General features: G+C 44.4%; 1 protein-coding gene across 2 annotated transcripts in view; it reads left to right on the top strand.

Annotated features, from left to right (window-relative positions):
- Positions 1-4,350: 4,350 nt before the first annotated feature.
- The window catches only part of LOC134571906 (uncharacterized), a 28,299-nt gene continuing 19,458 nt past the window's right edge, over positions 4,351-13,191 (top strand). The window contains exon 1 of one of the 2 annotated variants that reach the window (XM_063430592.1): positions 4,351-4,968. In XM_063430592.1, coding sequence (XP_063286662.1) covers positions 4,573-4,968 — 396 coding nt within the window. In that variant the 5' untranslated portion in view covers positions 4,351-4,572. The remainder of the gene's footprint in view (positions 4,969-13,191) is intronic. The other variant, XM_063430591.1, reaches the window with a different exon arrangement.

A 13,191-nucleotide genomic window follows, 5' to 3' on the forward strand; every position in this document is an offset into this window, starting at 1 on the left:
CTCATTGAAGTGGTTTGGGTTCAATGTCCCATGTCCCTTAACTCTACAGTGGTAATTAGAAACTGCAATAATTACCTCTGAGGGTTAACTCCACCTCTAGTGGCTGTCTACCAGACATGAGGACTTCCAGCATCAGATTTTTCCCCATAGGAAAGCATTGAATAATGCTTTCCTATGGGGAAATCCTAAGGCGACCACGGCCATTGCTACGCATGCGCATTAGGTCTCCCCTGCCGGTTGATGTCCCTCGCCGCTGGATTCAGATAAGTAACTGAAGGAGTTTTAACCCCTTAAGCACCGCGAGAGGGGGGGCACTGTAGGATTCTATAGTGCCAGGAAAACGGCTTTGTTTTCCTGGCACTGTAGAATCCCTTTAAACAAGTTTATAATGTAAGTGGGATTAGGGGACACAAGAAATCTTAAAGTGCCACTATAATACCATTCTGTAAGTGTAAGTGGGGTGCATTGAACTGGTAGTTAAAGTGTGTCTGTCATGGTAGACCCAAGTTAGGCTTAAATTAAAGAATACATATATTGTCATCTGGATATTGTCAGCAGAAGTGCTACATTTTATTTTTGTTGTCAGTTTTCACAAATTATTTTTATTTTCCTTAATCTCATGAATTATGTGTTCAAACCACTTTAGAAGCATTATTTTCCCTACATACGTGTTTTTTGTCATTATGTTTATATTGACATGCACACACCCCGCCGCCACCCCTTCCCCAACTCTCTGCAAAGAGGAAGTTTATTAAAACAACTCTGAATTATAACAAATTAAAATGGGAAGGTTTTAGCTGAAAATAGCTGGTCTGGAAGCATTAGCCCTCTGAATTGGCTATTCTAGCCTAAATTCTACATTTTTTTTTTCTTTTCTGCAGCTTCTGGCCACCATCAAAATGTGCAATGACCCCGAGAGGTGAAAGAGCCACTCTAATATTTTATTCAATATCAGATTTATTTTTAATCATATTCTACATTACTATTTAAGTGACACCCCAAACACCAAAACCACTACAGCATGTAGTAACAGTATGACGGGCATAGAGCGCTGGGATTTGGATGTGTTTGGTTCTATTGTTTATGGGTTGCTGTGTGTGGCAAGTTCTGTACGTGTTTGAACGCCAGGTTAGGTGTGTGTGGCTACTTAGATGTCAGTGAATGGTTAATTTTGTATGTGTGTGTGGCTAATTAGATGTTGGTAAGTGGCTAGTTACGTGTGTGGCTAATCATTTAGCGCTTGTGTGAATGATATGGGCCTGCACAATTGTTTTGCTCAGGGATCTAAAATTGCTTAAAATGGTGCTATTTTTCACGCTATGCAGGACTCGGTTGCAGAGTGTCATGTAGGAATGGGTCCGCCTGATTTATTTTGCTGGCCAAGATATACCGGTATTTGTTAATGGGGAACTTAATTACAATTATTTATACAGTGCCAACATATTCCAAAGAGCTGGACAATAGTTAAATGAGACATTTAATTGAACGAGTTAAATTAGACATTTAAAGGGACACTATAGTCACGTGAACAACTTTAGCTTAATGAAGCAGTTTTGGTGTATAGAACATGCCCCTGCAGCCTCACTGCTCAATCCTCTGCCATTTAGGAGTTAAATCCCTTTGTTTATGAACACTAGTCACACCTCCCTGCATGTGACTTGCACAGCCTTCCATAAACACTTCCTGTAAAGAGAGCCCTATTTAGGCTTTCTTTATTGCAAGTTCTGTTTAATTAAGATTTTCTTATCCCCTGCTATGTTAATAGCTTGCTAGACCCTGCAAGAGCCTCCTGTATGTGATTAAAGTTCAATTTAGAGATTGAGATACAATTATTTAAGGTAAATTACATCTGTTTGAAAGTGAAACCATTTTTTTTTTCATGCAGGCTCTGTCAATCATAGCCAGGGGAGGTGTGGCTAGGGCTGCATAAACAGAAACAAAGTGATTTAACTCCTAAATGGCAGTGAATTGAGCAGTGAAATTGCAGGGGAATGATCTATACACTAAAACTGCTTTATTTAGCTAAAGTAATTTAGGTGACTATAGTGTTCCTTTAATTGTAACAAAACACAAATGACATATGGGAACAGTATGTGACAAGGGCCCTGCTCAAATAAGTTTACAATCTAAAGGCTAGTTGAGATTGTGAGCTCCATTGCTATGGATCTGTGATACAACCATAAACACCACAACTTACCTTGAGTTCCTTGTACATGTCTGTAATACACCCTGCTCAAGACTGTGAGTTTCATTGCTGTAGAGCTCTGTTATCTACAAACTGAGTTTTATAGTTGCAGTGGTCCGTGAGATACACACTGCACATTAATATGGAGCTCTGTGATACACCCATGCATTCTACATAATGCTGTGAACTTTACTGCGGTGGAGCTCTCTGTTATACACTATGTTATCCTGCATTCTGCACGTTACTATAGACGTTACTATAGACTGTAAGCTCATTTGAGCAGGGTCCTCTTCAGCCTATTGTTCTTGTAAGTTTTCTTGTAATTGTCCTATTTATTGTTACATCCCCCCTCTCAAAATATTGTAAAGTGCTACGGAATCTGTTGGCGCTATATAAATGGCAATAATAATAATAATAATAATACTACAATGTTATTGCTATGGCGCTCTGTGATTCACCCATGCATACTACATAATGCTGGGAACTTTACTGCGGTGGAGCTCTGTTATACACTACATTATCTTACATTCTGCATGTTACTACAATGTTATTGCTATGGAGCTCTGTGATTCGCCCATGCATACTACATAATGCTGTGAACTTTACTGCGGTGGAGCTCTGTTATACACTACATTATCTTACATTCTGCATGTTACTACAATGTTATTGCTATGGAGCTCTGTGATTCGCCCATGCATACTACATAATGCTGTGAACTTTACTGCGGTGGAGCTCTGTTATACACTACATTATCCTACATTCTGCACGTGGCTATAATTTTATTGCTATGGAGCTCAATTATACCCTCATGCATACTACACAACGCTGTGAAACCTTACTGCAGTGGAGCTCTGTTATACACTATGTTATCCTGCATTCTGCATGTTACTCTAATTTGATTGCCATGGAGCTCTGTGATACGTACAGAATATATCAGTAAGTTTAATTACAGTGGAGCTCTGCAAGTACTTACAAGCACAAAATGTTCTGGATATAAAGGAAAAAAGTTAGACAGACAAGGTTAGCATAGGAATGAACATGACAACGCTACATGTAACAGAGTAGTAGGTAACACGTTAAAATAGTCCAACATAAGGTTATAGTTACCTGTTTTTCCTAAATGAACCCCCCATAATTACACCTAAGCCTTATACACCATAAAGTAGACTGCTATACCCTGGGTCATTGCATAACAGCTATCATTATAAACATAACTACATTTATACAATTATACACAATTTCACCACTGTCTGCTTAAGGCAATGGCACTGCAGTAGAACTCTTAATTATGTCTACTTTTTAAATGTCACCTTTAAATTTTCATATTTTTTGTTTTGTAAATTTCTATAGTCCAGACAGGTATATACATGCAAAATTGTAACAGCTCATAAGAAAGTCTAAATAGCAATAGCTAATGAGAAGAGAGAGGGAAATTTTATTTATATTAAGATAAAATAAATATATATATATACAAAACTCACACCAGCTAATTTATCATTTTTTATTTTTTTTTAAACAAGCACCTCCCAGCTCATTCTCTTATATTATGACTGATTGGTCCTATTAATTCTCTCCTAATAACATTATAATGGTGTCAATGTCATGTGATATGGACACATTCACTGCACATACAAAATGTCTGCCCTGCCTTAACAACATGGCTCCTTACAGACAGACACCTGAAGCCAACACTCTCCACCTCTTCACTGGTTGGCAGACGGTAATCGGCAAAAGGAGAATGTCCGCAGCTCATTGGCTGAGCCTTAACCTATCGCTTCGCTGATTGGATGGATTCCTCTAGCTGAGGGCACAGTAAAACCTGTGAACGCGACATGTGCTCCTCATTTAGCCTGGAGCAGCTGATGGGAGGAGGTCGGGATCTATATCTTGCAATAGCTGCCTCCTGTACATGGCATTAAACACAGGGAAATGGACATATTGACACCAGATTGCACCAAAAATAAAATCCAAGAAGGATATTAAAATCTGGAATCCTCTCCTCACATCCATAGCTTTTGAAGTTTATTTTTAATAGAAAATTATTTGTAAAAAAAAATATATATATATTATAACTTTATTTTTTGCAAGTTACTATTTTTCTGCCTTTGAAGTCTTTTCTTGTTATTTAGTTATACTGGAAGAAAGTGAGGGGGAAAAAAAATTAAAACCCTTTTAGAAAACAAAGAACAAAAAAAAGTTTTATTAATTTTTAAATAACCCAGGATATTATTTTTATTTGACATTTTCCCTCTTTTTCTATATTGTTTTATATTTAACAAGAAAGAAAAAAAACAAGTTTTGTCACAGTAGTTTACCGTTGGTGCTAGAAGATAGTTGGAAGAGTCTTGTAAAATCTTCGTATTGTCTATACGGAACCTTCTAAAGTTATGGATGAAGTCTGGATTCTCTCTGTGTGCCTCACCTTGTTAGGGTTTTTTATTTTTGTCCTTTCTATGAAGCCCAAGCCCACACCAGAGCTCGAAAGCATTGTGAAAAAGCCTTCTCCGGCTGCGGCGTACACCAGTTATGGAGGCAAACGTCTGGAGATGCATGAAGATGATTTGGAGAAGATAATGGCCAGGTTGACGAATGTATTGTACGAGCCCGAGGTAAAGAAGAGAGAGGTGCCTCAGGAGAAGAGAAAAACATCCCCCCGTGAGACAGCAGAAGAAGATGCCGGGCATGGAAGTGATAATGAAAATGCCAATGAAACCCAAGAACCGGTGGGCAACTTGCCATCGCAGTCCCAGTCTGCCTATCAGCTGAGCCGTCATAGGGTTCAGGTATGGGTCGAGGCGAGACGATAGTATGTCCACTCAGCAGTGGCACAGGACCAATATCCAGATTTAGCAACTCTTAAATTATAGGTGGATAGCTACACTGGTGTTTCTCAATCCACTTCTAAATACCCATAATAGATTTCTATTTTTTTTGCAAATTCTGAAAAACATCCGTAATATAACCTTTTATCCAAAATTAGCAGGCATAGCAACAGTTGCCATCAATATACCATACAATTATTTGGAATTACTTACTTATTACTTAGCCTCACTGGGTACACAAACCATGAGGTTTGGCTTCTGTTCTAGTGTAATTGCCAAAATCATGGATGAGCAAACACTTGCGTTTAGTTAAGCCATAGAGATTAACATTGAAGTGATGTAAAATAGATGTGAATTTGAAATGAGTACCTTTAAGTATCTCATAGATATCTAGCAACACAAAGTGCTAACACCAATCAACCCCTGATATTTATACTATTGCTGAGTGAATGTTAAATATGATTTTTTTATTTATATTAAAACTTAAAGGAACACTCCAGGCACCATAACAACTCCATCTAAATTAAGTTGTTATGGTGCAACAAGGCACCCCAGCCTCTTACCTCAAGGGGTTAAACACTTTGAGAACGGTTTAACCCCAAAGTTGTTTTCAGCGCCGATGTTTCCCACCCAGGCGGCATCCAGCTTTTGAAATGTCACTTTCACCACCAGGAAGGGGCGCCACTGATTGGCTGACACTCTCATCCAATCAGTGACTCCCGATTAAAAAAAACTGGCTTGGAATAGGTACGTTTCTTTCCAAGCCAGTTTTGTGAATGGGGGTTAACTGATTGGCTGAGAGCATCAGCTGGCCGCTCTCTGAATATGACATTTCAGAAGCTGGATGCCTGGGGTTGGTAATTTAGGGTTAAACCATTCTCAAACGGTTTAGCCCCTTGAGGTAAGAGTATGCTGAGGGCCATATGGCACCATATCAACTCCATAACATTTAGTTGAAGTTGTTATGGTTCCTTAAGATGATTAAACTGTCCCTTTAAGGACCAGTAATGGTCCATCTATATATCATCATAACAATCTAATGTTTAAAAGAACACTCCAGACCTCTGAAAACACTTGAGCTTGTTAAAGTCGTGAATGTGTAAAGAGTGCCCTCTTTTCGAAAAGTACAGATTTCAATAGAAAATGGCACTTTTATAAATAAACTTTGTTAAACTCCCCTGGCTGTCAATAAGACAGCTGGTCCTATTACTTCCTGGTTGTTTAGCTCAGTGAAGCTAAACTCAAGAGGCAGCAATTGCCCAGAGCACCTGCCTGGCAAAGACTGCTAATAGAGCTGCATTGAGAAGCCTGTGATTGGACAGTTACAGAAAGTCTGGGCGGTGCTAGAAAGGGAGGGCTTGTAAAGGCAGCAGACAGGAGAACTGCAACTTCTGCAAGCTGTTTTTTTTAGATATATCCCCAATTAAGAAATCTCCAGTTAAATGCATGTAAGTTTTCATGAGGAGTATATCTACTAAGTAGTATTTTTAATATTTTTGTATTTAGGCAGTGGAGCGTGCCTTTAAGGAGCCTATTACATAATGGGATATGCAGGGTCACACTTGCAGAGGATTGGGCAAAAAACTTGTGTGGTGCTACCTTATGTTAGTTGGTCATTGGTCACTGATGATCCAGTGGCTGCAGTGCAAAGTGTGGTCACTACTGATAATCTAACACCTCGCCTTCTGGCTGCTGCCGTGAACAGGATGGTTATCTGGTTGGTCGGGGATAGGCTGAGATTATCAAGTCATCACTGCCAGCCATTGAGAGTAAAAGTATGTGCAGTAATACAAATGTAGCCCAATGACGTGATTGTGGGGTATATATGTTCCCTGGAAGCTTTGCAAATGAAAACAATGCTGTTTCTGAGAAACTCCACTGTGTATATTTTTCTCTTTCCACCCCTGGTAGTCACAGTTAGATTCAATAATTGAATGGATTTGACATCCCATTTCAGGATGTAAAATATTGACAGAGAAGCACTGGATTGGCAAGTGCACAACCATGTGTCTTCATTACTCTTCTATAAGAAGCTTATGATCCTATAGAATGTAAGCTCGATCGAGCAGGGTCCTCTTCAACCTATTGTTCCTGTAAGTTTATCTGTAATTGTCCTATCTATAGTTAAATCCCTTCTCATAATATTGTAAAGCGCTACGGAATCTGTTGGCGCTATATAAATTGCAATAATAATAATAATAATATGATTGGACATGGATCATCAAGCTTGGTGATCTCTCCAGAGGAGACCAGGCTACAGTGTGGATACTTGAATAAAGGTACATTTAATTGCATTTTTTATTTTACTTGTTTAAAAAATGGATCCCGTAATCTAAAGCAGTTAAAGGGACACTATGGGCACCAAGATCACTTAGGCTCATTGAAGTGGTCTGGGTGCAGTGTCCCTGTCCCCCTTATTCCTGCAGTGTAAAACATTGCAGTTCCAGAGAAACAGCAGTGTTTACATTGCAGCACTAAGACACCCTCTAGTGGCTGTCTACCAGACAGCCACTAGAGGCGCTTCCGGGATCTTACTGGACTATAGGTCCCCTTAGGAACGCTGGATGTCCTGATGCTCTGCATGAGGACATCCAGTGTTGGTAAAATATCCATAGGAAAGCATTGAGTTAATGCTCTCCTATCGGGAGGGCCAAATGCCACGCAATGTAGCTGTAAATGCTGAATTGCAGAGGAAGTGAGTATACATATCTCAGAATTGTCTTTATTTAGGAAGGACAGTCTTTATTTTAGACCGAAATCCCTCTGTCCCTCTTTTCTAGGAGCTCCATATTGTTGGTGTATATCCACAGCAATAATACTCCCAGTAATGTATCTTTAAACTACAGTAAATGTGTTTAGAAATCAGTCTGTAAATAAGTTACCTTGTCATTGTCCTAAATTACCTTCAACCCCTTAAGGACCAAACTTCTGGAATAAAAGGGAATCATGACATGTCACACATGTCATGTGTCCTTAAGGGGTTAAAGTTCATAAATTGTTATTAGTAAGTCAGCCACACCCCCACTCACACCCCTAAACTTAAAGTGCCCCTCTTTGTACACAGCAGTATTCAACTCAGTAAACAGTAGTATCTTTAATAGTCATGATTAGGTTAGATTAGGAGTGACCTGGGATTAGTGGTTACATCAGCGGTTCCCAAACTGTGTGCTGCAGGTTAGAGCTCCCCTGGGTCCTCTCTCCCTCCCTCTCCCCTGCCGGCTATGCAGGACCGCAGGGGAGATCAGAGATCTTGGAGTGTTGCCGCGGTTACTATGGCAACGATCCAAATCTCGTGAGAGTTCACTCTCACCACTAGGACTGCCAGGGCTTCCCCATCGGACCACCAGGGATTGTCTTGCACTGTCCCCCCTCCAAAGGCAAAGGTAAGCAGGGAGGAGGGATATGAATCTGCCCCACATACACACATAAACTGCCCTACATACACACACACACTGCACCCATCACGCACACACTCTACATCATTCACAAACAGGCCCGGACTGGCCATCGGGCACACCGGGCAAATGCCCGGTGGGCCGCGATGGCCGTGGGGCCGAGGCCGGCAGGGGAAGTCCCAGGATCTCCCCTGCCGGTCTATGCAGGGCCGGCACTATCCGAGCGCCGGCCCCGCTGTTTTCAATGATGGGCCGGTGGGGAGATCAAAGATCTCCCTCACCGGCCCACATACAGTATATTCCGGCCGCCAGCAGGGAGAGAGGGAGGGAGGGAGCCAGGAGAGGACCCGGCGGAGCTCTATCTTGCAGCTCCGCCGGGTTCCTCTCGCGAGATCCGGTGCGTTGCCATGGCAACGACCGGATCTCGCGAGCGTGAACTCTAGCCCGCAGGCTAGAGTTCACTCACCCACTGGACCACCAGGGATGGTGTCACCGTGCCGGTCCCCCCCTCCCAGATACCACCATGCCGGTCCCCCCCCTCCCAGGCTAAAAGGTAAGAAGGGAGGGGGGGGACATAATGCCTACTTGTTTTTTGTTTTTATCTACCCCCCCAAACACACAGCACTCTCACACCCATCATCCACAGCACTCTCACACACAGCACTCTAACATACACATCACACACAGCACTCTCACACCCATCATCCACAGCACTCTCACACACAGCACTCTAACATACACATCACACACAGCACTCTCACACCCATCATCCACAGCACTCACACACACAGCACTCTAACATACACATCACATACAGCACTCTCACACACAGCACTCTAACATACACATCACACACAGCACTCTCACACCCATCATCCACAGCACTCTCACACACAGCACTCTAACATACACATCACACACAGCACTCTCACACCCATCATCCACAGCACTCACACACACAGCACTCTAACATACACATCACATACAGCACTCTCACACCCATCATCCACAGCACTCTCACACAGCACTCTAACATACACATCACACACATCATACACAGCACTCTCACACCCATCATCCACAGCACTCACACACACAGCACTCTAACATACACATCACATACAGCACTCTCACACACAGCACTCTAACATACACATCACACACAGCACTCTCACACCCATCATCCACAGCACTCTCACACACAGCACTCTAACATACACATCACACACAGCACTCTCACACCCATCATCCACAGCACTCACACACAGCACTCTAACACATCACACACAGCACTCTCACACCCATCATCCACAACACTCTCACACACAGCACTCTAACATACACATCACACACAGCACTCTCACACCCATCATCCACAGCACTCTCACACACAGCACTCTAACATACACATCACACACAACACTCTCACACACAGCACTCTAACATACACATCACACACAGCACTCTCACACACACAGCACTCTCACACACGCAGCACTGTCACACACGCAGCACTCTCACACACGCAGCACTCTCACACACGCAGCACTCTCACACACACAGCACTCTCACACACACAGCACTCTCACACACACATCACACACAGCACTCTCACACACACACACATCACACACAGCACTCTCACACACATCATACACAGCACCCACACACACGAATCACCCACAGCACTCTCACACACATCACACAGCACCCTCACAGAAATCAATCACACACAGCACCCTCACACTCAGCACCCTCACACACATCACACCTCACATACACATACTGCACCCCTCACATACACACAGAACCCCCCCGACACATTGCACCACACACATACACAATACTTCCAAACATATTTATATATATATATATATATATATATATATATATATATAATATTCACACACACACACACACACTATAGCCTGTATGCACACTCTTGCTACATCCTCTATACCAGTGATGGCGAACCTATGGCACGCGTGCCACAGGTGGCACTCCAGGCCCTTTCTGTGGGCACGCGGCCATAGGTTCGCCAATAATGCAGAGTAGGCACCTGCCTGCCCGAAACGGCAGGCGCCTACTCTGCTTCCGGGTCGGGAGGCAGCATCGCGCGGGATTACAGGGGAGCTGCTGCAAAGATCCGTCTCCCTGCCTCCCACCCGGAAGACTGCTTGCCACCACCGGACCACCAGGGATGGCTGTGCCCCCCCCTTCCTTCATTAGAGGTAAGAAGGAGGAAGGGGGGGACTGATTTAATAAAAAATTTAAAAAAAGTATATTAAAACACCTTTAGCCCTACCCCCCCACACAGCACCCCTACCCCCCCCCACACAGCACCCCTACCCCCCCCACACACAGCACCCCTACCCCCCCACAGAGTACCCTTACCCCCCCCACACACACAGTACCCCTACCCCCCCACAGAGTACCCCTAACCCCCCACAGAGTACCCCTACCCCCCACAGAGTACCCCTACCCCCCCACACAGAGTACCCCTACCCCCCCACACACAGCACCCCTACCCTCCCACACAGCACCCCTACCCCCCACACAGCACCCCTACCCCCCACACAGCACCCCTACCCCCCCACACAGCACCCCTACCCCCCCACACAGCACCCCTACCCCCCCACACAGCACCCCTACCCCCCACACACAGCACCCCTACCCTCCACACACAGCACCCCTACCCCACACACACAGCACCCCTACCCCACACACAGCACCCCTACCCCCCACACACAGCACCCCTACCCCACACACAGCACCCCTACCCCACACACAGCACCCCTGCACCCCTACCCCCCACACACAGTACCCCTACCCCCCACAGCACCCCTACCCCCTACAGCACCCTTAACCACCAACAGCACCCCTACCCCTCACAGCACCCCTACCCCCACAGCACCCCTACCCCCCCACACAGCACCCCTACCCCCCACAGCACCCTACCCCCCGCACACAGCACCCCTACCCCCCACACACACACACCACCCCTCACACACACACACACACCACCCCTCATACACACCCTTCACACACCCCTCACCCCTCATACACACACACAGCACCCCTCACACACACACAGCACACACAGAAACCCTCAGACACACACAGCACACACACAGCACCCCTCAATGCCCCTTAAACTACACCCCTCAATGCAGTATGTGTGTGTATTCAGCTGTCTGTGTGTGTGTGTGTATTCAGCAGTCTGTGTGTGTGTGTGTGTGTATTCAGCAGTCTGTGTGTGTGTGTGTGTGTATTCAGCAGTCTGTGTGTGTGTATTCAGCGGACTGTGTGTGTGTATTCAGCGGACTGTGTGTGTGTATTCAGCGGACTGTGTGTATGTATTCAGCGGACTGTGTGTATGTATTCAGCAGTCTGTGTGTATGTACTCAGCAGTCTGTGTGTATGTACTCAGCAGTCTGTGTGTGTGTACTCAGCAGTCTGTGTGTGTGTACTCAGCAGTCTGTGTGTGTGTACTCAGCAGTCTGTCTGTATGTGTATTCAGCAGACTGTGTGTGTGTATTCAGCAGTCTTGTGTGTGTATATTCAGCAGACTGTGTGTATGTATTCAGCAGTCTCTGTGTGTATGAATTGCATTTGTTGGAGATATAAATAGATAAAATTAAGCTTATATTTATTAGTATCATCTTTTAAAATTTGTATTATTGAACTCTCTGCTGTTGTGTTCTTTTTTTTTTTTTTTTTAAAGATTCTTTATTTTTCATTTTTTCATTTTTCATAAACAAAGGTTGATGAACGTTTTACAGAAAAAAGAGGTTGGTTAGTCAGGGGGTAACAATGATACGACACAGTTTTATTTACACATAACTCTGGCATTGTGTTTGGTATCTCATACATTATATTCCCTTGGGGACTTGTGAGTTGGGAGGTTCGTGTGTATGACCTTACAGGTCTTGTTCTCTTTGGTCAGCTGTTGTTGCGGAGGTTTAGGTCGGGTATGATGTTTCTGACCAGGTAACGGTCCCGAAGTTTGCCAATTAATAGAGACAAGTTAGGTTGTTGGCTTGTTGGGTCAGGTATTTTGATGGCGGTCGTTCTATTGTTGGAGGAAGGGGGAACATTTGTCTTGGGAATTACGGCCTTTGGGTCGTTTAGTTACTGTGGCGATGGCGGCATGGCCTGGTAGGTGGGTTGGGTGCTGTGGGGAAGGGGAGTGTTGGGTAGGTGGGGTTGTTAAGGGTGGGGAGAGGGTTATGAAGAGGGGGGTTAGAGGCTGCTGCCCTCCTGGGTACCCCCCCCGAGCCCAGGGTGGGTGGGATTGGTGTGGGGTTGGTTGGTTAGGTGTGTGTCTTCGCATTCGTTCTATGTTGGTGGTGTTGGTTGCGTGGTCTGGTGGATCACCATGGAGGGTTACTGTGGCCTTCTAGCCATGGGTCCCAAACTTTGTGGAATGATTTAGGGGTGTCGTGTATCTGTGCTGTCATTCTGTCCATATCTATACTATCTGTGATTTTTGCGTATATTTGGGGGGGGGTGGGTATACGTGATGTGGACCAGTGTTCCGCAATTGCTCTGCGTGTGGCAAGGGTCACTCTTGCTATGAGTTTATTTTCATTGCAGGTGAAGCTATCCAGCGGTTTGGAGAGTAGAAGAGCCCATGGGTCGAGGGGTACTGGCTTGTCCAGTAGTCTGGATAGGAGGGCCGTTATCGTTAGCCATAAGGGGGTAAGTTTAGGGCACGTCCACCAGCAGTGGAGGAAAGTGCCTGTTTCGCCACATAATTTCCAGCAGAGGTTGGTGGGGCACTGTTTCA

Source organism: Pelobates fuscus, chromosome 8, assembly GCF_036172605.1.
Source record: "Pelobates fuscus isolate aPelFus1 chromosome 8, aPelFus1.pri, whole genome shotgun sequence".
NCBI classification, from domain to species: Eukaryota; Metazoa; Chordata; class Amphibia; order Anura; family Pelobatidae; genus Pelobates; species Pelobates fuscus.